Genomic DNA, 27,014 nt, shown 5'->3' on the forward strand with positions numbered 1-27,014 from the left:
ACACGCCCCTCATTGACCAATATACGGGATTATTCATGAGTGGCAGGCAATTACACGCGTCGTGCCGCTCTAAGATCATTGCGCAAAAACTGTAGCACACCGTCACCCAGGTCTGTTACAGACACAGACCTTCTGTGGGACGGATAACATGTGCCTCACACTGAGCGACTGAAATGGTGTGGCAACTCGAAAGTACTCCAAGTTGCAGTAGGCGTGACCATAAAATTCTACTGAAAACACGTCTATATTTCACGCAGATTCACCGTGAAATTCTTTCGGAATACGGACCAAATGCCAATCTCGCGTACAGCTGTAGTGAAACGAAACCAACAACTTCGTCGAGGGCGCACAGACGTGACTGATGCATCGACATCGGTCTCAGACAACATCCAGGAAGTTGACGAACTGATTCTCAGTAATTACCCATTTTCCAATCGCGAGGTTTTCGAATGGATCCAAGGAGCGGATTTCAATCCTCGAAGAAATGATCGATCGTTAGAACGTTGCGAGTGTTGTTTCTAGACACTTGTTAACCATATTCAAAAATGGCGTCTTGTATCTGAGTCACTGTGATCTGGACGAAAGTTACTTGCCCTGGTATAATAATGCTTTCCTTACACTGAGGTGACAAAAGTCACGGGACACCTCCTAATATCGTGTCGCCTCTCCTTTTTGCTGGTAGAGCGCAGCAACTCGCCGTGGCATCGACTCAAAAGTCGTTTCGACTCAAAAGTTGTTGGAAGTCCCCTGCATAAATATTGTGCCATTGTCGTTGTTGTGGTCTTCAGTCCTGATACTGGTTTGATGCAGATCTCCATACTATTCTATCCTGTGCAAGCTTCTTCATGTCCCAGTACCTACTGCAGCCTACACCCTTCTGAATATGCTTAGTGTATTCATCTCTCGGTCTCCCTCTACGACTTTTACCCTCCACGCTGTCCTCCAGTGCTAAATTGGTGATCCCTTGATGCCTCAGAACATGTCCTACCAATCGATCCCTTCTTCTTGTCGAGTTGTGCCACAAACTCCTCTTCTCCCCAATTCTATTCAATACCTCCTCATTTTTTATGTGGTCTACGCATCTAATCATTAGCAGTATTCTGGAGCACCACATTTCGAAAGCTTCTATTCTCTTCTTGTCCAAACTATTTATCGTCCATATTTCACTTCCTTACATGGCTACACTCCATACAAATACTTTCAGAAACGACTTCTTGACACTTAAATCTGTACTCGATGTTAACAAATTTCTCTTCTTCAGAAACGCTTTCCTTGCCATTGCCAGTCTACATTTTATATACTCTCTACTTCGACCATCATCAGTTATTTTGCTCCCCAAATAGCAAAACTCCTTTAGCATTTAAGTGTCTCATTTCCTAATCTAATACCGTCACCATCGCCCGACTTAATTCGACTACATTCCATTATCCTCCTTTTGCTTTTGTTGATGTTCATCTTATATCCTCCTTTCCAGACACTGTCCATTCCGTTCAACTGCTCTTCCAAGTCCTTTGCTGTCTCTGACTGAATTGCAGTGTCATCCGCGACCCTTAAAATTTTTATTTCTTCTCCATCGATTTTAATACCTACTCCAAATTTTTCTTTTGTTTCCTTTACTGCTTCCTCAATATACAGATTAAATAACATCGGGGAGAGGCTACAACCCTGTCTCACTCCCTTCCCAACCGCCACTTCCCTTTCATGCCCCTCGACTCTTATAACTGACATCTGCTTTCTGTACAAATTGTAAATAGCTTTCCGCTCCCTCTATTTTGGCCCTGCCACCTTCAGAATTAGAAAGACAGTATTCCAGTCAACATTGTCAAAAGCTTTCTCTATGTCTACAAATGCTAGGAACGTAGGTTTTCCTTTCCTTAGTCTATTTTCTAAGATATGTCGTGGGGTCAGTATTGCCGCATGTGTTCCAACATTTCTACGGAATCCAAACTGATCTTCCCCGAGGTCGGCTTCTACCAGTTTTTCCATTCGTCTGTAAAGAATTCGTGTTAGTATTTTGCAGCCTTGGCTTATTAAACTGATAGTTCGGTAACTTTCACTTCTGTCAACACCTGCATCCTTGGGATTGGAATTATTATATTGTTCTTGAAGTCTGAGGCTATTTCGCCTGTCTCATACATCTTGCTCACCAGATGGTAGAGTTTTGCAGGACTGGCTCTCCCAAGGCCGTCAGTAGTTACAATGGAATATTGTCTACTCCCGGGGCCTTGTTTCGACTCAGATCTTTCAGTGCTCTGTCAAACTCCTCACGCAGTATCGTATCTCCCATTTCATCTTTATGTAATTCCTCTTCCATTTCCATAATATTGTCCTCAGGTACATCGCCCTTGTGCCATACTGCCTCCAACAGCCGTCCATGATTGCCAATGTGTTGCCAGCGGAGGATTTTGTGTGCTAACTGACCTCTAGATTATGTCCGATGAACCTTCGATGGGATTCATGTCGGAGGAGTTGGGTAACCAAATCATTCGCCCGAATTGTTCGGAATGTTCTTGAAACCAGTCGTAAACAATAGTCGCCCAGTGACATGGAGTAGCGTTGCTTCGGAACATGAAGTTCATGAATAGTTGAAAATGGCCTCCGAGTAGCCGGACAAAACCATTTCCCGTCAGCAATTAGTTCAGTTGGTCCGGAGGATGCAGTCCTTTCCACCTAAACACAGTTCATTGTGAGGCCACGACTAGCATGCACAGTACTTTCTTGACAACCTGAGTCCGTGGCTGTGTGGGGCAGCGCGATATTCGAACCCAACCGTCGGAGTTTAAACCGAAATCGGGACTCATCTGATCAGGCGACGGTTTTGCAGTTATCGGGTGTCCAACCGATACGGTCAGGAGACCAGGAGATGCGCTGCAGACGATGCTGTGCTGTTAGCGAAGTCACTCGCTTCGGTCGTCTGCTCCCATACCGCATTAACGCCAAATTTCGCAGCACTCTCGTAAAGGGTACGTTCGTCGTTCGTCCCATATTGATTTGTGATGTTATTTCACGCTGTGTTGCTTGTCTATTACCAGTGTGAACTCTACGGAAACGCCACTGCTCTCGGTCTTTAAGTGAAGGTTGTCGGCACTGCGCTGTCCTTGGTGAGAGGTAATGCCTGAAATTTGGTACTCTCACCACACTCTGACACTGCGGACCTGCAAATGCTGAACTCCCTAAGGATTTTCGAAATAGAAAATGTCCCATGCGTCTAGCTCGGAGTACAATTCCGCGTTCATAGTCTTTTAATTCCCATCGTGCCATAATCACGTTGGAATCACCGGAATAGAACTCAGAGTACCACCAATGCACTGCCCTTTGATACCTCGCATACACGACACTACCGCCATCTGTATATGTGTATATCGCTATCCCACGATTTTTTTCACATCAGAGCATTTTGTAGACGCCACTCATGCTTCCGGGTTTCTGTAGCTGACTATGGGAAAACTCTAATACCTAAAGAAAATGGCCATATTAGTGGACAGAGCATTTCTTAAAGTTTCTAACTCACATTACAGGTTCTCAGTATATCCATTTGTAATGCGGCAAATATTAATCCGCACGTGGGACTGACTGAAGTCGCTGACACGAATTGGCCGAGAAAGGCGCGACGGTAGTCCCAGCTGCAAATCTGTGTCCATTGGGTTGCCTCTCTGCAGGCGTGAGCTGATTGGATGCGGCAGGACGGAGTGGGTGATTTCTCTACTTTGTAGGACCCGGGAAATGTCGGCAACAACATCCTCTGGGACTTGATCACGTATGTGACCCATCCGTGGCAAATAAGTAATAACAGTAAGAAGAAGATAAAATGTGTGGTTTTACATTTACACTGAGGAGTCAAAAAACTGGTAAACCTGCCTAATATCGCGTAGGGCCCCAGCGAGCACGCAGAAGTGCCGCAACACGGCATGGACACGACTAATGTCTCAAGCAGTACTGGAGGGAACTGACGCCATGAATCCTGCAGGGTTGTCCATAAATCCGTAAGAATACGAGGGCTGGAGGTCTCTTCTGCACAGCACGTTGCAAGGCGTCCCAGATATGCTCAATAACTTTCATGTCTGGGGAGTTTGGTGGCCAGCGGAAGTGTTTAAACTCAGAAGAGTGTTCCTGGAACCAGTCTGTAAAAATTGTGGACGTGTGGAGTGTCGTGTTGTCATGCTGCAATTGTCGAAGTCCGTCGGAATGCACAATGGACACGAATGGATGCAGGTGATCAGAGACGATGCTTACATACGTGTCACCTGTCAGAGTCGTATCTAGACGTATCAGGGGTCCCGTATCACTCCAACTGCACACACACTACACCATTACAGACCCTCCACCAGCCTGGACAGTCCCCTGCTGACATGCAGGATCCATGTATTCATGAGGTTGCCTCCATACCCGTACACGTCCATCCGCTCGAAACAATTTTAAACGAGACTCGTTCGACCAGGCAACATGTTTCCAGTCATCAACAGTCCAGTGTCGGTGTTGACGGGCCCAAGCGAGGCGTAAAGCTTTGTGTCTTGCAGTCTTCAAGGGTACACGAGTGGGCCTTCGTCTCTGACAGCCCAAATCGACGATGTTTCGTTGAATGGTTCGCTCGCTGACACTAGTTGACAGCCCCGCACTGAAATCTGCTGTAATTTGCGGAAGGGTTGCACTTCTGTCATGTTGAACGATTCTCTTCAGTCACCATTACTCCCGTTCTTAAAGAATATTTTTCAGGCCGCAGTGATGTCGGAGATTTTATTTTTTGCCGGATTCCTGATATTCACGGTACATTCGTTTAGTAGTGATACGGTAAAATCCCCACTTCAACGCTACCTCGGAGATGCTGTGTCCCATCGCTTGTGCGCCGACTGTAGCACCACGTTCAAACTCACTTAAATCTTGATAACCTGCCACTGTAGCAGCAGTAACCGATCTAAGAGCTGCACCAGACACTTGTTGTCTTATATAGGCGTTGCCGACCGCAGCGCCGTATTCTGCCTTTTTACATATCTGTGTATTTGTTTATCCATGCCTATGCCAGTTCCTTTGGCGTTTCAGTGTATTTACACCAAAGAGAGAAAAGTGTTAATGTTAATGCAAAGCACTCACCATTTTGTGAACTGCCACTTGTCGACAACCAGTGTTCGTTGTTGTTTTTTCGTTACGTATAACCGTTTAGGATTCCCTGGAGCCCATTTCCTGCATGCCTAATGATGTTAGGCGTCTCTTACGCCAGTCTTCTTCTTATTATTTTTCTTCTTAGCGTCAGTCCAGTCCAGTAGGGGCTCTGTTGTATTTGGAATATGGCAAACTTATTTAAACTTGCTGCCGGATGCCGGCCGAAGCAGAGAAGCGTGTGCGCCAGCTTTCTCCGAATCCTGTCACTTGTCTGCTGTGTCTGGTCTTATTTAATTTGTTTGTCTATCGCATTGTCTGATTCGGAAAGTGGGGACCAGCTCTGCATTTGCATAAACGAGCGTGGGAAACCGCCTAAAAACCGCACTCCGGCTCCGGACTGGCCACGGTCGTTAATCCTCTGTGCGGGTTCTACCCTGGTCTGACGCACATTTCTGCCCCGCATTCCAGCTCTTTGTGCTTTACGGTAAACGGGCAACTGAGTGTCTTTCACGAGTAGTATGTTTCTTTTCAGGTAATAAGTCGTAATAAGGCTGTGTAAGCTACCGGCTGTTATCTCCTGGTACTGCGCTGATTACAAGGTTTGGTTGAAATTATTCCAGAGGTATGCTTTCAGGTCACATGTGCATGAATAACGGCGATAGTGGAATAGTACACTCACAGTATTTGTTCCTAGTTAAGTACCACGTTTGTCTGAAATTTTTCTCAACATGTTTAAGAGCTGGCCTTCCTTACCACCACATTTCCACACATATCCCTACAAATAAGTGTTTAGGTTTGTTTAACTGTACGGCAGCTATCCCCTAGTTCTACGTCATATGAACCAAGCTTGTCTGAAATTTCTGTGGGAGTCTAACAAACACATTCGTTTTTATACAGGGTGTCGCATGAGGTATTGCCTGTGTACAAGGATGTAACAGGAACGGTCATTTGATGCAAAAATCTTCACATGGGCATAATTATGCTCGTTTTCGAGTGGTACAATTAATGTACACTATTATTGATTTTGTGTATTATTAAACACAGCTTTCGATGTAATCTACCTGTAAGTGAAATACTGAATATTCTTTTTTTTTAAAAAAAAGAAACCTCCTCGTATAACATGTACTTCAGCTGATCAAAACGGACTGTTGACTGGCCCTGTGTGGCGCATGTGAACAGCGTAGTGAAACAAAACTGAAATCTTAGCGAAGAGCTGAATTTGAAATAATGGAAATGAATGTAATTAAATCCCAAAAGGAACTAATTGTGTACTCAGTGAAAAATATTTAACTCAAAATCATTACTGAAGTACGTTGAGAAGTGTAATGTCTGACTTGAAATATCCGGAAAATAAAATACTGCTGAACACGGTAGGAAAGAACTGTTTATGATAACCTACACTGTTCACTGTATATTAATCTGCTTGCTTAGCACACCACCTGTAAATTCTGACTACGTACAGCTTACTCACAACAAAACAAAGTGAGATCTGCCCTGAAATAAAAGTAACTTACATCATACTGAGCAGACTATTTTGTGTCTGGTGTACCGACGTTCTCGAAACCGAACAGAAATTGGAAAGTGCAGAAGCTAAAGAATAATGAACTAGTCTAAATTTTTCTCTGGTTGAGAGAAACAATCTGTGGCTGCGTGTGGCATAAGAAACAAGGCACTAAATTTTACTAAGAACGGCGGAGGTGGTTCAAAACATGGCTCTGAGCACTATGGGACTTAACTTCTGAGGTCATCGTTCCCCTAGAACTTGGAGCTACTTAAACCTAGCTAACCTAAGGACATCACACACATCCATGCCCGATGCAGGATTCGAACCTGCGACCAGAGGGGTCGCGCGGTTCCAGACTGTAGCGCCTAGAACCGCTCGGCCACACCGGCCGGGTTTTACTTTAAAGAAAATCGTCCTTCAAAAATTAAAGTCTTATTATTGTCAGAAAATACCGCACAACATAAGACACTCTAACATTTACGAAACTCTGACTTTTCATCCTGAGTGACTTGTGACATAATGAAAACAAATGGATCAAATTAACACAGATGATGAATAATATTAGTTATCTAACGAAAAAGATTTCCTTCAATTAACAGTTATGGCAAGCAAACATTTCATTGTTGCACGTGCATGCGTAACCTTGACAAATTCCCCCAAAAACCATCACCAACAATACGATCAATAAAACAGCACTATAAAGAAGCTATCATCTGCATAATAAAGTATCCAGATAGTATGTGCCAGATTTTCAAATATGGGATCTCCTTCTCTAAAACTCAACAGCTATCTACTACGCCTCTAACAAGAGTGCCTTAGCCCTGCACAGTTGAGTGGTAAGCAAGTACACCACAGATTACATGAATTACAGAGTCAAGGATCTTATCCACAGCTCGTGCAGCGCGCTCATGCATCTTTGTCCCAGTGCAAGTAAAGGTTAATTATATACAGTGGCAGAAACATATAAAAACAGTACAAGAATTACACAGGTACAGCACTACAACACGCGTCTTACAAGCATCAATGGAAAAATTCTTATTTTGACACGTTCACCTTGAAGTATTATCGCACATCTTACAATTACAGCTGTTGCACAGTTCGCAATTAACGTTCGAGCATCCCACTGTCAACCTCAGTGGTGCGTTTGTCCAGTCTTGGGAGAGAGTGTTGTGTTTCTCGTGTGAGGGCCTCTGCGATGGTCCTCCCACCACCACGCGGCGACTTCCTGCACTTGTCAGTGTACGCCGCACACGTGTACGGCGAACATTTCACGCGGAAAACATGCAGCCATTTCACATACAGCGTGCCCACAACCTTCACATTGGTGACAATGACACACGATTTGAATTTTGTCACCTGTTAAACGACAATCGTCATTTGCTTCCATGAATGTTAAATGTGTTCCATTCGGAGGAGAAAATATGTCCATAGCAAGGATATTGCTTCAAATAATCGTTCTTGTGATATCCCTGAATGTGGACCATTTTTCCTGGTACAGCCTGTATATATAAACCAAGCGTGGATGATGATGATGATGATGATCAGGAAGTACCACCAGCTGTAATAGAACAAGTCAAGTGCGCCATAAATGCAAAACAAAACGGAAAATCTGTAGGCCCACATACGATGCCAGGATAAATACTACAGTGTTTCCTCCAGCAAAGAATAAAAGAAATATTGAGGCTGTACAACAAAACACTTGACAGTGGCAAAAGAACAAGACGGTGGTGATGAGCCGAACATCACTGAAACAAGGAATCCGGAAAAGTGAGCACAGGACAATTACTCTCATGTGACAAGTGTCCGCCCGGATAGCTGAGTGGGCAGCGTGAAGGATTGCCGTCCTTCGGGCTCGGGTTCGATTCCCGGCTGAGTCGGGGATTTTCTCCACTCGGTGTCTGGGTCTTGTGCTGTCTTCATCATCATTTCATGCCCATCCGGAGCGCAGGTCGCCCAATGTGGCGTCGAATGTAATAAGTCCTCCACCAAGGCGATCGGACCTGCCCCACAAGGGACCTCCCGGCCAATGACGCGGAAGCCTGGTTCAGGAATGCAGCAGTGCGGGAGATGTCATCAAGAGATTGGAGGGTGAGGTCGTGGCCTTAGACCTGGATGTGAATGGAGTCCCAGTAGGCATCCGATTTCCATATGAGAAGTAGCCAAAGTTATTTTAAAAAGTCATGAATGAAAGATGGAAAAGGTAAGGGAGGACGGAAAAGCTGGATAGACAGGATGAAAAATAAGGAGTTGCCGAGAAGAGTCGTAGAGCAGAAGCACTTTATGGCTGTAGAAAAAGTAGGAAAAGTAAAGGGATAGGACGTATATGAAGAAAGTAAGAAGGGTTTATAGAAGCCGTTTCAGAAGGATATGAGAAAGGAAAGAGAAGGCGATGGAGGACCAGATGTCAGACGCTAGACAATGTGCTTCATGGCAGAACACAAGCGTAGAGCGGGCCAGAAAAAATCGAGATGATGATGATAAAGTAAGAGTGTGTGTCTTTTATGCTATGGTCTGTATAATATTCAGTTGCGGGTTTCATTAACAATAATCAGCTGCTGAGCTGCGTCATTAATTGCGCCGTAAGTTGCCCGCTGCACGAACACCCCACTTTTTTTTATTATTATTATTTTTTTACTTCCCTTTCCGGGCGACCACCGGTAGAGGCGTCCGCGTCGCCGGCATGTTTTCTTCCGCAGAACACGCAGCACTTCGGAAGTTCACTGACACGTTCCCACACGAGGGAAGCGAAAATGGGATTCGTTAGAGCCGGTAACCTGGTTAGCGGGACCCAGAAGCGGCGGTTTTCCCCGTCTCGTTAAATGCAGAACAAACACCAACCGGAGGTACTACAATAACGTTGCGGGATTCCAGCGGTTGTTTATCACGGTCCCTAGTTATGGCCAGTAATGGCGAGACATACATGCACGAGCGAGTCTTCAGTTGTTATTGTTACGATTTTGCTAAGCTGCGTAGTTTACTTATACTATATACGCCTGCATGCCACTCGAAGACGCATAAAACTAAGCCTAAGAAAGGGATATGATGGCTTAACATCCCTTCGACTACGGGGACGATATAAATGAAGCACTGAAATCAGCCAACCGCATCACGTGAGACACGATGTACTCACGGAGTAACGCGCCAGCTAGGTCGCGACTCAGAAAAACTTTGAATGATAGTGAATGTCCTTTAATTCACCAGAGTTATTTACGACCGTCGACCAGAAACAAAGCCCTGAAATATTTTAAAAGTAGAAACAGCGATAGCAAAAAATCTGTTGTACACACAAAGAAGAAGGCAGGTACCTTGCGTCCTTTTTCTTGGTAATTATGCTGAAAGAGTAATCTTATTGAGGAACTATTGTACATAAATTTCATTTTCATTGCCATGTAAACATCACATTACAGGGCTCAGGTGAATGACGAGATAAATGTGTCCTGTTTCGCGCTATTGCCTACTGGTGTTGAGGACAATAAAGGACGGGAGGTAACAGTATGTTAGATGTGTAAACTCAAGCACGCTTTCCTAGAGTTGATAGTAGTTCTGTTTACGTGTGTATCACATTCACAGCCGCGCGGGATTAGCCGATTGGTCTAAGACGCTGCAGTCATAGACTGTGCGGCTGGTCCTGGGGGAGGTTCCATTCCTCCCTCGGGCATGGGTGTGTGTGTGTTGTCCATAGCGTAAGTTAGTTTAAGTTAGATTAAGTAATGTGCAGGCTTAGGGACCGATGACCTCAGCAGTGTGGTCCCATAAGACCTCACCACAAATTTCCAAATTTTCATCTCACAGTAGGCTTGGAACCTTAGCGCTCAATTATTTGCTGGATGTATCCCAGTCTCCGTCTCCCTCTACAGCCTTTAACTATCTACAGCTCCCTCTAGATTTCCCTGATGCCTTAGTAGATCTCCTGACATGTTGTCCCTTCTTCTTGTCAGTGCTTTCCATGTATTCCTACCCTCGCCGATTACCGGAGAACGTCCTCTTTCCCTACCTTTTATCATTCAACCTAATTTTCAACAAACGTCTGTAGCACAACATCTCAACTGCTCTCCTTGTCCTGTGTTCCGGTTTTCCAACAGTCCGTGTCTCCAAAAGTAAATTCTCAGAAACTTTTTCCTCACATGAAGACCTATGTTTCAGACTAGCAGATTTCTCCTCACCCTTTCTGCCAGTGCTGGTCTTCTTTTTATTTCCTCCTTGCTCCGTTCGTCATTGGTTATTTTGCTGCCTAGATAATAGAATTCCTTAACTTCATCTACTTCGTGGCCATCAATCCTGATTTAAGTTTCTCTCTGTTCTCATTTGTGCTACTTCTTATTACTTTCATCATTCCTCGATTTACTCTAAATCCATATTTTGTACTCATTAGACTGTTCATTCCATTCAGCAGATGATGTAATTTTTCTTTACTTTGATTGAGGCTAACAATGTTACTATCGACTCTAACCATTGATATCCTTTCACCTTGAATTTTAATTCCAATCCTGAACCTTTCTTGTATTTCCATAATTGTTTGGATTGAACAGCAGGGGCGAAAGACTACAACCCTGTCTTACACCCTTCTTAAGTTGAGTACTTCACTCTTGGTTTCATACTATTATTATTGCCTATTGGTTCCTTTACATATTATATATTACACGTCTTCCCCCATAGCTTACCCCTGTTTTTCTCAGGATTCTGAGCGATTTGCACCGTTTTACATTGTCGAACGCTTTTTTCAGGTCGACAAATCCTATGAACGTGTCTTGATTTTTGCTTCCATTATCAACCGCCACATCAGAACTGCATCTCTTGTGCCTTTACTTTTCCTACACCAAAGTGAATGTCATGTAAATATTCAGTTTTCTTTTCCATCCGTCTCATATTATTCTTGGCAGAATTTTGAATGTGTGAGCTGTTAAGCTGATTATGCATTAATTCTCGCATTGTTAGCTATTGCAATCTTCGGAATTGTGTGGATGACGTTGTCCTGTAAGTCTGATGGTATATTGGCATACATTCATATACATTCTGGACATGAACGTGGATAATCATTTTGTTGGCACTTCCCCCAATGACTCTAGAAATTCCGATGGAAAGTTATCCATCTCTTCTGCCTTATTTCATTTTAAGTCTTCTAGAGCTGTTTTAAATTCTAATAGTGGATCCCCTATCTCTTCTATATCGAGTCCTGTTTCTTCTTCTAGCACGTCATCTGACGAGTCTTGCCTCTCATAGAGGGCTTCAATCCGCTCTTTGTATCTATTCGCTCTCTCTTTTGCATTTAATAATGGAATTCGCTTTGTTCTCTTAATGTTACCGTCCTTGCTTTAAATTTCGCGAAGGTTGTTTTCATTCTTCTAAATGCTGAGTCAGTCCTCGCGACAACTATTTCTTTTTCGATTTCTTCACGTTTTTTCCTTCAGCCACTTCCCCTTAGCTTCCCTGCACTTTCTGTTGATTTCATTCCTAAGTGATCTTTAGTTCGGTTTTCTTGAATTAGCTTGAATATATTCGTACTCTCTTCTTTCCTCAATCATCTGAAGTATTTCTTATGTTAGCCACGGTTTCCCCACAGCTGCTTTCCTTGTACCTACGTTTTTCTCTCCAACTATTCAGAGATGTCCATTGGCATTCAACTAGACTGCCTACTGAGCTCTTCATTATCGTAGTATCTAGAGTGAAGAGATAAATAAACTGGTACTGCTGCCTAATATCGTGTAGGGCCCCCGCGAGGACGCAGAAGTGTCGCATCACGACGTGGCATGGACTCTATTAATGTCTGAAGTATGCTGGAGGGAATTGCCACCATGAATTCTGCAGGGCTGACCATAAATCCTCAAAAGTACGAAGGGGTGCAGATCTCTTCTCAACAGCGCGTTGTAAGGCATCCCAAATATGCTCAACAATGTTCATGTCTGGGGGGTTGGGCGGCGATCGAAAGTGTTTAAACTTAGAAGAGTGTTCCTGGAGCCACTCTGTAGCGTTCTGGACGTGTGGGGTGTCGCATTGTCCTGCTGGAATTGCCCAAGTCCGTCGGAATGCACAATGGACATGAATGGATTCTGGTCGTCAGACAGGATGCTTACGTACGTGTCATCTGTCACAGTCATATCTAGAAGTCTCAAGGTTCCTATATTATTCCAACTACACGCGCCCCACACCACTACAGAGCCTCTACGAACTTCAATAGTCCCCTGCTGACACGCAAGGTCCATGGGTTCATAAGGTTGTCTCCATACACGTGCACGTTCTTCCATTCGATTCAATTTGAAACGAGACTCGCCCGAACATACAACATGTTTCTAGTCATGCCGGTGGTGACGGGCTCAGGTGAGGCGTAAGGCTTTGTGTCAGAGGCGTAAGGCTTTTTGTCATGCAATCATCAAGAGTACACGAGTGGGTATTCGTCTCCGCAAGCCGATATGATGATGATTCGTTGAATGATTCGTACGCTGACACTTGTTGAAGCCCCAGCTTTGAAATCTGCAGCAATCTGCGGAAGGGTTGCACTTCTGTAACGTTTAAGTATTCTCTTCAGCCGTCGTTGTTCCCGTTCTTGCAAGATATTTTACGGCCGCAGCGACGTCGGAGATTTGATGTCTTATCGGATTCCTGATATTCACGGTAGACTCGTGAAATGGTCGTACGGGTAAATCCCCGCTTCATCGGTACCTCGGAGGCGCTGTGTCGCATTGCTCGTGCGCCGACTATAGCTCCACGTTCAAACTCACATAAATCTTGATAACCTGCAATTGTAGCAGCAGTAACCGACCTATCAACAGCGCCAGATACGTGTTGTCCTGGGGGCGCTGCCAACCACAGCGCCATATTCTGCCTGTTTACATACCTCTGTATTTGAATACGCATGCGTGTACCAGTTTCTTTGGCGCTTCAGTGTACATGACCAGAAAACTTCAAGCGCGCCTCTTCATTTCTTAGCACTTCCGTATCCCTCTTCTTTGCCGACTTTTATACTATTTCCCATACTACTGTATATCCCACTGCTTTGCCGACTTCTCTTCTTCTTCTTCGCGGATGGATCACTTAGGACCACGCGTAATCAACATTTGTTGGCTTCCTTTTCGCCCAGTATTCCTTTATAAACAACGAATGGGCTAAGTTTCGTTGCGTAGACCACGTATGTCGATTCGTTTTTCTCTCTTCTTTCTCCAAACCCCGTGTGTTTGTGATAAAATGTCATTAGCCAAATTCTAGATTTTGGTTTGATTTTGTTATTACGGGGTTTTGAGATACTACGATATGTCTCCATGCACACTTCTGTGGTCTCCTCAGAATCCGAATTGACTCACTGGGGTAATTTTTCTTTAAAGGTGCTATACCCATGTTGATTTATCTGGACTGGTTTTGTGACTGAAATTGAGGATTTTAGTCTGGTTAAGCTCAGAGTTCCGCTTCTGAGGTTCATAGTTCAGCCGCCACTAACATGTGGAACAGACGCTGTAGGGTTACCGCCACTAACCTGTGGAGCCGTCGTGCCCTTCGTCCAAATAACCTTGGACGATAGCTTTTGCAGTATCCCAAAAAGCAAGGTTGCCTCTTCCGCCAGTTCCGCCGTACCAATGATCTTCATCTTCGGCTTCAGTGCCGTTGAGGTCTTCACCGTGTCCCTTCCACCGAGCGAGGTGGCGCAATGGTTAGACACTGGACTCGCATTCGGGAGGACGACGGTTCAATCCCGCGTCCGGCCATCCTGATTTAGGTTTTCCGTCATTTTCCCTAAATCGCTCCATGCAAATGCCAGGATGGTTCCTTTGAAAGGGCACGGCCGACTTGCTTCCCCGTCCTTCCCTAATCCGACGAGACCGATGAGCTCGCTGTCAGGTGTCCTTCCCCAACCAACCCAACCAAGGGTTCTTTCACGAGATGTTACTCCTCCCCCTCCTTTTATGTTACTACGCATACCGTAGCCGTGACCTTTGCTGGCTTCCCTGTAGCGGCCTTCCCAGGGGCGGCCCGCTGGTGACGTCCACACTGCCTGTGTTTGGTTGCAGGTGGGAGCCGAGCCGTGTCATAAGCAGCAGCATGGCGCAGTCGCACATCCTGTCCGCCGTGGAGCCCGAGCTGGCCGGCAGGGGCGTGGCCGGGAAGGGCGACCCGTCGGAGCGGGACCTCAGCATCACGCTGGACGACCGCGACCTCTGGACCAAGTTCCAGTGCCTCACCAACGAGATGATCGTCACCAAGAACGGCAGGTACGCGGCGCCAGCGGCCACGTCACTGTCACTCTCAAACTTCTACATACATTTCTTCATTCAACTGAAGTAACTGAGAAGGTGAAGCTGCGAGGTGCCGAGGCTAGCAGGGTATTTAACACTAAATTCTTCTCGAATTTTCATACCGAAATGATGCTCTAAGCCCCCCATTGTCTAACTCTTACTTTTGCTGTTCCACATGGATTAAGAAGAAACGCAAACTGACTGTAATCGACCCTGCAAGTGGAGTAGAAAAGAGTTTGGCACCTGCAATAATTTCATTTGATAGACATTAATTAAATAAAGAAAAGTTCAGTAATGTAGTGAGAAATGAAAGGGTTGCTCTACCGATTAACAGAATGAAAGTTCTGTCTAAAATAACAATTTGATTTATTATGACTAAAAATCATAAACAAAACACATGAAACATTTACAATACATCAAAATGGATCAAATTGGATAATCAAATCAATGCTGTGAAGTTGTCCATAAACTAGATTGTGACCTTTATGACGAAGTGGTATGTAGAGCCATTCCCTTGCAACTCAGATCTTAAGATAAACACACAACCAACACAACATTAATTGCTACTACAGTAGTGAGAACTCAGACAATGAACACCCAAGACAGAACAAAGTTACAAAAAGACGAACAGGCGCGCTCTGCTGAGCTCTGATTATCACAGTGCAAATTCCCTAATCTGCCGGTGCTGCGGACATACATTACCAAGCTGTCTTCTTAACTGCAAGGACACGATCTGGCGTACCGGAAGCGATGGCTGGTTACTTCGACATCCCATCGTGGTGATGATAATGTCGCGAGTATAGCCCGAAACAAATTATCCTGTCCTATCAATAGAAATGCGCCTCTGAGGGAAACGAAGAAGGCTCGCTACACAATCACTGACGGTACAGTGATTGATTTTAACAAGCGAAGTCACACAGTAACTCCGATACAGTCAACTTTAGCCAAAACTGCCCAAGACAGACAACATAGGCCGCTTGTACGCAGAGCGCTCAATTAGCAATTGTACTCGGAAAGTTACGTTGAAGTCGAAACTTCAGCAACTTCGTTAAACAGTTACAATTAAATAAAAGTGTATTAGACAGCCAACGGAAGGCAGGCCGTCCAGAGCAGCGAGAGCTCAGTCTTGTAACCTACTCCAACCGAAAGGCGAGAGCCGACTACCACAAGAGCACCCGTACCAACCGAACAGAGAACATTCCCACTCCCACGACAGTGTCCGTGGTTAAACGTTCCAATCAGCAGCTCGAAAATCGGTGGAAAATTCCACTCTATTGCCGAAGCACTACCGTTCCACCAATGGAGATTCTTGGCACCAATTTATGCGCCGATTTTGCTACGTCACGGAGCTATGCCCTGAGCAAGCCAATCACAGTTACGATTTTGCAGAAAACGCGGGAATTTGCCCGCCAAGACAGCCTGGGGACACAAGTCATTCCCACGCCCTCACTGGTAGCCCGCCAAAAAGTGTTTTCACCAAGTTTCTGCGAAGTAACGGATTGTCTAGCCCAGCCACTCCTTCAGGCCCCTGTGGGCGTGTCTCCGCCGCTCTTATGCCAATGTCGGCGTCTGGAAAGCATCCAGTCAACTCCCTCACACCAGTCGGCTTAACCCTCTCAAGTTCAGCAGAACCCATCTGTCACCGGACCAGCCGGGTGACGAGAGACGCTGCGTGGGAAGTCCGCGTGTGAAGGAATAGCGACTTTTCACCGCATGCAATTAGAGAGGAAGATCGAATTACTCACACTAAGATAGTAATATGAGAGGGTGCTCATGCCACCTCTCAAGACTTCCACCCTTTTACTTACATTGCTTAATGCAACTGAACCTTCTAAAACTGCTGTGTGAAACTGAACTTCCTATCACTTTTGCTTGTCTTTATCATTTCAACACTGACCTTCTAACAACCCTACCACAACAAAGGTCAAAAATTAATTATGATTGTAGTGTTGCTCACGATGCTAAATATTGCATTTTTGGGCAACAACAAAGTTACATTATGTGGCAGGGGTCATTAGCCCACAGTTAATAAAGCCATTTCATGAAATAGCGGATAAACTAGGCACTCATCTTTTCGTGTTTCCCACGCTGGTCTCGTTGTGAACTCATGGCTTAATCGTCGAAAATCTAGGTAGTGATGATTCCAAGCTCGGATGCATAGAGGCCTAGGTGTTATTCGGCGATATTCAAAAGTTTTATAGATGTGTTTCATAAACCATTCTTGAAGATTAAACTTTTGCAAGTTAAGACAATGGTGATGTAAAAAAGTAATCAGCACTCCGAATTTAAGTTACACTTCTTTTTTATTACTTTTGCTGCAATATCACGTAACTCACGAAACATCACTTCCCAATATAAAACATACTTGAAAATATCTTCCTCACTGTTAAAGTTCACATTTCATAAACTGACTACAATTTGCGTCTTTTCAACATGACGACCAAGACTTGACTCTAATGACCGCTTACGCGCCCAAAAATCAGAGTTACAAGTACGTCAAAGATCATAGCGACAAAAGAAAGAATTCACATAAGAATAATATCATTGCAATATAAACATATCGATGTATCAAATTGCCTCTACTTTAATGAAATCAAATCTAAATTTTGTCACAGAAATATGTTAACTGTTCTACAGACACACAGTGGAATATTGCAGGCATCGAGAGGTTGAGATGGGGTACCGTAATGGTTACGTAATTCAAGTACCATTACAACCTACAGAGGTTTCCCTGACAAATACAGCTCAAACTTATTCTGTTCATTACTGACGTACAATATACAAGGATAACGCAGTCTGACTCCTCAAATAATTAACACAAAAGAATGGCCCTGAATTAGCAGAAATCCTGACAATAACCTACACTTCTTCATACCAATCTTACCTCACAGAGAATCTTCATAACTCGAACTACAGCAATTGCAGCTAAATAAAAAGATTCCAACTGCTGTAGGCTCTAACTACTAATAGGCATGTGGTTAACAAAGGAAAGATTTTGTTCCAGAGCAAGCAATGTATTTAGTAGACTTAACCTTAATCATGTACCATCCAGTTCGAAAACTTATGTAATCGTCAATAGTTCCATTACCCACATTTTACAATCCATGTTCAACCGATATTAAATCTCCATGACGGACACACTTCCACACCTTCCGCTCTCGCTAACATCGCTTCTAACCTACATCACTGCTAACTATTAACTTCTAACCTCCATCACTGCTGACTATTAACTTCAACTGCCAGTCCAACCAGCCACAGCGTCTTTAATAGTCTGCGTTCTATAGCTTTGATTTGGGCGCGTATGACCTCACTAGTTTTCTGCGCCCTAAAACAAAAATGAACAGAGGCTCTAACAGACTGCACACAGCGCTGCCAGTGATATTAATGCAGTCCAATGCGCTGCCAACATACAAACTTATAAGCAGGCTACTTACAACCGGTGTCTCACGACCTCAGTGGTGTTTAAAAAATGGACAATCGAGATCGCAATATTATTTATTTCTTAACCGGTTTCGGCTTACTATCTTAAGTATTTTTTGGCCCTGAAAGGGAAGGAGCAGCAAAGTTACAAACTGTACTATTACATATGGTCTTAAAATAAGATACACAAAAGCTGTAGTAAAAATTACAGACAGTATTATGGCATTTGGCGTCAGTGCACGAAAACTCCGAGGAGCTGCCGGCACAAGCCATAGAGGTAAACTCTATAACCTTTCTCTATTTTTAACGCCACATACAATAATACTGTCTGTAACTTTTACTACAGGTTTTCTCTATCTTATTAGAAGGTCATATGTAATAGAACAGTTTGTAACTTTGCTGTTCCTACACTTGCAGGGCCAAAAAATAAATAAATAAATAATCTGAAGATGGCTTGTAGATAAGCTGAAACCGGTCAATAATAAAATATTATTCCGATCTCGACTATTCATTTTTTAAATGTAGGATAAGGTCGCTGCCCTCTGTGGACCATGTTGCCAAAATTCACGATCTCACTGGTGACCCGTGTGGCTGCGGTCCACCATCGCCAGCTGTCGATCTTAGGTCGAGCACGTGTTTCGGATTTCACTGTAGCGCGGTTTTGTCTATCTGCTCTCACAAGTTACTGAAACGAGGCCAAAAATCATAATATATTATCGCATTGTGCTTCAGTGGCTGAATAAAAACACTTGGAACCGTTGTTTATCAGGAAGTCTTTGAAACGACAATTCTTCGTAGCCAATGATTGCGCAAAATGTTTTCTGTCAATTACGTGACAGCAAGAGAAATTTTCTTTTTACCTAAGCATTTACAAAGTATATATATATATATATATATATATATATATATATATATATATATATATATATATATATGTGTGTGTGTGTGTGTGTGTGTGTGTGTGTGTGTGTGTGTGTGTGTGTGTGTACTGAAATGATGACACGCCTTCAAAACGCCTGACCAAAAGGTGATATATCTCGTTTAGAAGGTAAAGGTTTGTAATTTCTGCCCGGCCGTCCTGACTCAGATCTTTGGCGGTTTTCACAAACTAATTATGAAAAATGTCTGTTTGATTTCACAGGAAGTACGTGTAGGATATTGCCTCCTATGTGTAAAATTACTATTATAGTACTAACACTGGTAAAGGACTTATAGTTCGTTGGGAAAAAATAAAAACTTTGAGCTTCACCGATGAAATTGTAATTACCTCTCAGAGACGAAAAACGACTTAGAACAGCACTTAAGCGGCGGATTGGATAGCGTCTTGAAAGCAGGATATAAAAAGAATATCAACCAAATTAAAACAAAGGTGCCGGCCGCGGTGCCGAGTGGTTCTAGGCGCTCCAGTCGAGAACCGCACTGCTGCTACGGTCGCAGGTTCGAATCTTGCCTCGAGCATGGTTGTTTCTGATGTCCTTAGGTTTAAGTAGTTCTAAGTCTAGGGGACTGATGACCTCATAAGTTGCGTCCCATAGTGCTCAGAGCCATTTGAACCATAAAACAAGGGTAATCGATGTAGTCGAATCACATGACGCGATTGTATAGGAATTAGATAAGAAAATCAGGCAGCAGATTAATTGATGATGGCCGAAGTAGAGTCAACATAAAAAATAGGCTCGCCAACCCAAGAATGCATTTCTAAAAGAGGGGAATCCGTTAACACCAACACATATGACTCAAGTCCCCGCCGCGCCGCTGTTTGCTGTCTGTACGTGGATCCTAAAGTCAGGAACTGTTGTAAGCATTTTGTCACAGTTCTCGCTAACAGACAGGTGTAATTCGCAGGAGGGTTTGTCGACGCAACTAACCAGCTTAGCGCCCGCTGCTTCCCTGACGTAGACTATATGGCCTGCACAGACTTTTTTTCTTCAGTTGAATTTTTATGTTGTTCACGAATTGCGACATCTTCCAGACTTTTCACACTATCTATTCCGAATGTGCTTCTGACCAAAAACAGATTGTTGTAGCTGGAGTCAGAGGTCTTTGTCAGTCCCGCCTTTTGAGTTCTTGTGGTGGCATTTCCATAGAAACTTTCTGACGCGTATTTCTGGAGAAGCCACATACTAGTTTAATGTAACGAAATATTTTTATAAAAATTTTCCATCAACTATTTCACTCAACTAGGGGTTGAATTCCCAAAAACAGTGATTCTTCTGTTTTTTTATCATTATTATGTTTAACCGAGAAGTCAAATATCGATTCTCATATTTGTAGCTTTAAAAGTGCTGAAGTAGTACTTTAATAATGATTCATTTTCGAAAAAGCTTTCACTTACTGTTCTACTCTCTTAAGGGTTAACTTTCCAAAAATGCTGAAGCACTTTTTTTCTGACGGGGAAACGAAATACCAATTTTCGTAATTCTAGCTTCAAAATTGCCTTAATAGCGACGTATTTTCATAAAACATTTCATTCCTTATTTCATCCCCATAAGGTTTAAATTTCGAAAAATGCTGAAACACGTGTTTATTTATAACCAGGAAACCAAATACCAATTTTCTTGTTCTAGCTTCAAATTGCCTTAATAGCGACATATTTTCAAAAAACCCTTCATCCCCTATTTCACCTCCTTATGAGTGGAATTTCGAAAAATCCCTTCGTAATCGACGCCTACAGTATAAAATTCACACCCTCTCCACATTTCAACTTTCTATCCTTAGCGGTTTGGGCTGAGCGATGATGAGCCATCCAGTCAATCAGTCAATCAGGACATTTTCTTTTTTACCGCTGCGTCAGACAAGAAGTCCGGCCGTACATATTTAGTCCTGCACCTGCGAAACCTGGGTAGTTTGCTAATCTGTTATCCAGTCTTTTGTGAAGGTGTTTCTCTGGAGTGTAGCCTTGCATGGAAATAATGCGTGGCTGATAAGCACCTCATATAAAAAGGGAGTACCAGGTTTTTAAATATGATACTATAGAATAATGCTGAAGATTAGATGGGTAGATTGGGTAATCAGTAACGACGCACTGAACTGAATTGAGGACAAAAGAAATTTATGGCATAACAAGAATAAAAGAGGAGATTCTCTGCAGGTCCATCTTTTCACATATGGTTGAGGAGCTTCCGCTTTTGAGTACAGATGTCAAATTAAGCACCTTTCAGCCATCTAAATGTCCAAGTTGTTATTTTATTTGGCTACACGTTTCGGCGATATATTACGCTGAAAAGGAGAGATTGGTTGATAGGACGCTTTCTGAGACATCAAAGAAATGTCAGTTTATTAATGGAAGGAGGTGAAAATTATAGATGGAGAACACGGTAAGCACGTCCAAATGGGTACAGGTTGCAGTAGTAATTCGGAGACGAAGAGGCTTGGCACGGGATAGAGTAGAGCGGAGAGCTGCATCGAACCAGCCTTCAACTGAAGACCACAACAAAACATGGTGCCAACTAAATACTCACCTCTGAAACGGTACGTTGTGAATAGAAATTTGCTAGCTACTGTACAAAGTATGCTGTTCGGCTTTACGGTATTTCGAGACACGTAAACGTCTCTATAGAACGCATTGTAGGACATCGAGTACGTGAATATTCTATTATTGAGTGGATTGTGCCATTGAGAACACAGAACACAGTATAGTGAATAATAAGTATACAGAAGTCAAGAATTGTCCACATGAAGTAAATCGATACAAATAAGATGCATACGAAGCAGCTGTTAGTTAAAAGAAGAATTACAACTTTGTCGGAGTATTTAAGCTGTAAAATTACTCTTAACTGAACGTATAATGCTGTTAAGATTGCAACTTTATTGTTATGCCTCATTTGTTCATTTCCCACCTTAGAGGTCAAACTTTCGATTTTTTTAAAGTTGAAACAAAATTCTTTATAAAAAATTAAACATATTTTACTCGGATCGCTTAAAGAGCTTCTTACGACTGCAGTTACCGTGTAAACCGTGCTCGCCAGTTTGTTTGCTCTGTGGACAGGTGCTTATTGTCTCCCTACTCCAGGTTGTTTTGTTTACCTCGATTAAGAAGATCGCCCACCATATGAGTCTTCTTACGCACTTGCATTGGCTTTCCTTACACGTGTCCTTGTAAAGTGGTTTTTAAAATTTGTTACGGTTTCACAGTAGACAGTACAAATTCTTTTTCTGCGGTCATTTATCTCAATTGATAGCTTCCTTCTAGCACTCGTCAGTACCCCTTTGATTATCACTATTTTCTTTTATTCTCCTCCAAGTCTCCAAAAGCTTCTTGTTCTCATTCCTCATTGCCCGTATTTCCGCATTGCACAGTAGAAGATTCAAGACAAAGTAATTCATCTGCCTTTTCTTTAATTCCATTTCCATATCGCTGTAGAAAATCTTCCTCTTCTTAAGAACAAATTTTTCGTTGCAATTGTGAAGCCGTACCTCCTATTGCTTTTTCGTTCTACTTTCAACTTCTTTGAAGTCTTGCACAGGTTCTAATTTCTCCCCAATTCAGTATTATTTTTAATCTTTCTCCTCCTCCTATTGTCATTATTTTTGTTTTGTTTACTTCTTTCATATATTAAAATCTGTTCAAGCAATTTCGAACACTCATAAATTTCTTGAAGCACTTGCTCATACCCAGGTAAAAGAACGATACTATTTGCAGCTTTCAGACATCCTTTCTCGTTTCATACCGTTTGTCCATCATCAGATGGATAATACTGAGTCATATCTTCCAAATAGATGTTCGGGGGTGTACATGCTAAAGAACAACCTTGAAGTATTCGCATCCTCATTTCTATCCAGCTGGTATTATTTCATTTCACTCTTATCGAAGACTTTTAACTGAACCCTGTATACCCTCGATTCTTCAAACAAGCGAGCTCCCATGTATGGAACAGCTTCAATCCTACGATGACGAACGAGATTATGTGCTAAATGTTTGACGTCAAACACGTAAGTGAGAGGAAGTTCAGAATAGGTTTGAAATTATGTGTAGAGTTTGTTGGAAGTCGCTAAGTGCTCTTATTATGAGGAACTGTGTGACTTATAGTGTGGGTAATTTGCGCTCCATTTGAAGCAGATAGCTGGGGTAGTGTCGTGACCAGAAGCCCGAGCACGGAGTGTGTGCGAGTGGTCCGGTATACGCTCAGAGGTGCCAGCGACACAGGGATATCTGCACCGACATTTACTTATCGTGTTGAGTGTACACATATATGTGTGTGTTCAGAGCGGCGGCCGGCAGCCGGGCGTAAGGGCGTGTGTCGGCAAGAAGTGCTGATGCCTTGTCGGCGAGATGAGACTCCTATAACCTGAGCCGAACGGTCCGCCATGTTTCCCCCAAAGTACACGATACTTGTTTACATACGAGTCACGATGCGAGTGGAGACTTATAATTAAATGTATTGAAGAACTTGTCATTAATGTGGTTGGTTGCTCAGCTGTGTACTGGACTAACTATTGCAAAAATGGTTTTCACATGTTTAGATTTCCTACTGACCCTGAATGGTTCATGGTGTGGGTTCCTGTAGTCATGTCCTAGTTCATGAACCACGGGCAACGTATGAGTGGCCAAGTAAGTGGTCCCGACAGTCGGGATACCAGTTGCTTTGGAATAAGGCTGGGCATCTTCTGAGTTGTGGTCACCTTTGTGCTCATACGGCAAAGACTACCAAATCCACCGGTTAGTCCCTCAACCGTTAGGGGTAAAACACAATGGGACTCGGGGAAAGCAAGGCTAGCAACCTGCTTCCCTGGTACTTTAAATATGATGCTGGCAACAATCAGAGCAAAATGCCTCGGACCTTTGGAGGTGACGGAGTCCCACCTCTAACTGACAAACTAGGGACTCCTGAATGAAGAACGAGATGGGCCGTAGACCGCCGGAGAGACAACTGGGAACCGCCCGACGGTCAGTAGGGTACTGTAAATACACATCAGCAAAAGTGGTTATAAACATGAAACCAGCTGTATGTAATTGCGTGTCTTCCCAGTTGAAAACTGTAGCGAAGCAGTTCATCTCAAAATATTTCGATTCCTGAGGTACTTTCTCTATTGGAGAAGCGGAGAGGAATATTTTTCGGATATTTATACGAGGGTAAGTCAAATATCATCCCCAAAGTAGAGTTAAAATTTTATTCTAATCAAATAGGAAACTTACAAGAACATCATTTTTCGACATAGTCTCCTTGCGTTTCAATGCACTTGGTTCATCCTTGTACAAGCTTCCTGATTCCCTCATTAAAGAAGGTCCCCGGTTGAGCTGCGAGCCAGGAATGCACTGCTTCTTTCACTGCTTCGTCCGAGGCAAGTCGACGGCCCCTTAATGCCTGTCTGAGTGGACCGAACAAGTGATAGTCAGGAGGGGCAAGATCAGGACTGTATGGATGATAATCCAAATTTGAGTTCCTGGAGCGTTTCCGCAGTGTGGGCAGCAGTATACGAACGGGCATTGTCGTGCAACAACACAACACCTTCTGACAGCAATCCTCGGCGTTTGCTTCGAATTGCAGTATCTCACAGCAACGTACACTGTTCATTATTGTGCCCCTTTCCTCCAGTACTGGACCATGGACGTCCCAGAAAACCGTAAGCATCAGTTTGCCTGCGGACAGTTGGGTCTTGAACTTTTCCTTGCACGGCGAATTTGGATATTTCCATTCCATAGTCAGCCTTTTACACTCCGGCTCGTAATGATGGATCCATGTTCTTCACCAGTAATGATCCGGGCTAAGAAGTTGTCCCCTTCGTTACCATAGCGATCCAAATGTTGTTTTGCAGATGTCCAAGCGCGTTTGTTTATGCAACTGAGTGAGTTGTTTTGGGACCCATTTTGCGCAAACTTTATGAAACCCCAGTCTGTTGTGAATGATTTCGTAAGCAGAACCGTGACTAATTGGCAGACGATGTGCCACATTGTCAATAGTTAATCGTGTGTCCAAGAGAATCATTTCACGTGAACGGTCAATGGTTTCGTCATTTGTGGCGGAAGACGGTCGTCCGACTCCTTCATCGTGCGTAACACTTGTGCCAACATTTCGGAATTTTTCAATCCATTCGCAGACACTCCGTTGTGGCAAAACACTGTTCCCGTACTGCACCGAAAGTCTTCGATGAACTTCGGCCCCTGATTCGCCTTCCGTCCACAAAAAACGGATCACTGAACGTTGCTCTTCTTTGTTGCAAATAGACAGCGGAGAAGCCATGATTAACAGCACGGCAGCGATAACGAAACTAACCTAGCAGCTTGAAAATTTCAAAGATACAACAACAAATAAGCGAAGCATGCGTCATCAACGTAAAACGACAGTACTGCCAAAATAAACAAAAATATAACTAAATTGCGCATAATAACTGACTTACCCTCGTACGTGTTACCGTAGACCTACGTACACAAACTGAATAATACTCAACCTCGTTTCCTATATAGGTATGGCATAACGAGTGATAATTCAGACATTTTACAGCGGACAGGTCATTGCGAGGCAACCTGCACAAGTAACATAACCTTCAAAGAATTAAGTTTTTACCACAACTGAACAAGCAACAAAACCTTTCATGAAGTATATAAAATGAATATTGATTAAATGATGAATGAAACTACTAATAAAAATTCGTTTCACTCTAAGATGAAACTATACTTTCGCCCACTTCTGTACAATAAAAATGCAGCATTTCTTGAAGTACACCCTTTTCAACAAAAAATAAATGTTTCTCTTACAAGTGACTGTACAGGGTGTTACAAAAAGGTACGGACAAACTTTCAGGAAACATTCCTCAAACACATATAAAGAAAAGATGTTATGTGGACATGTGTCCGGAAACGCTTAATTTCCATGTTAGAGCTCATTTTAGTTTCGTCGGTGTGTACTGTACTTCCTCGATTCACCGCCAGTTGGCCCAATTGAAGGAAGGTAATGTTGACTTAGGTTCTTGTGTTGACATGCGACTCATTGCTCTACAGTACTAGCATCAAGCACATCAGTACGTAGCATCAACAGGTTAGTGTTCATCACGAACGTGGTTTTGCAGTCAGTGCATTGTTTACAAATTCGGAGTTGGCAGATGCCCATTTGATGTATAGATTAGCACGGGGCAATAGCCGTAGCGCGGTACGTTTGTATCGAGACAGATTTCCAGAACGAAGGTGTCCCGACAGGAAGACGTTCGAAGCAATTGATCGGCGTCTTAGGGAGCACGGAACATTCCAGCCTATAACTCGCGACTGGGGAAGACCTAGAACGACGAGGACACCTGCAGTGGACCAGGCAATTCTTCGTGCAGTTGGCGATAACCCTAATGTCAGCGTCAGAGAAGTTACTGCTGTGCAAGGTAACGTTGATCACGTCACTATATGGAGAGTGCCACAGGAGAACCAGTTGTTTCCGTACCACGTACAGCGTGTGCAGGCACTATCAGCAGCTGATTGGCCTCCACGGGTACACTTCTGCGAATGGTTCATCGAACAATGTGTCAATCCTCATTTCAGTGCAAATGTTATCTTTACGGATGAGGCTTCATTCCAACGTGATCAAATTGTAAATTTTCACAATCGACATGTGTGTGCTGACGAGAATCCGCACTCAATTGTGCAATTACGTCATCCACACAGATTTTCTGTGAACGTTTGGGCAGGCTTTGTTGGTGATGTCTTGAGTGGGCCCCATGTTCTTCCACCTACGCTCAATGGAGCACGTTATCATCATTTCATACGGGATACTCTACCTGTGCTGCTAGAACATGTGCCCTTACAAGTACGACACAACATGTGGTTCATGCACGATGGAGCTTCTGCA

General features: G+C 43.5%; 1 protein-coding gene across 1 annotated transcript in view; it reads left to right on the plus strand.

The window, feature by feature from the left end:
* LOC126285343 (T-related protein-like) overlaps nucleotides 1-27,014 on the plus strand; it is a 266,059-nt gene that overhangs the window by 49,943 nt on the left and 189,102 nt on the right. Inside the window, exon 2 of the mRNA XM_049984658.1 lies at nucleotides 14,599-14,799. Within this exon, the coding sequence (XP_049840615.1) occupies nucleotides 14,630-14,799 (170 nt within the window). The 5' untranslated portion in view covers nucleotides 14,599-14,629. The remainder of the gene's footprint in view (nucleotides 1-14,598; nucleotides 14,800-27,014) is intronic.

Source organism: Schistocerca gregaria, chromosome 8 (assembly GCF_023897955.1).
Source record: "Schistocerca gregaria isolate iqSchGreg1 chromosome 8, iqSchGreg1.2, whole genome shotgun sequence".
NCBI lineage: Eukaryota > Metazoa > Arthropoda > Insecta > Orthoptera > Acrididae > Schistocerca > Schistocerca gregaria.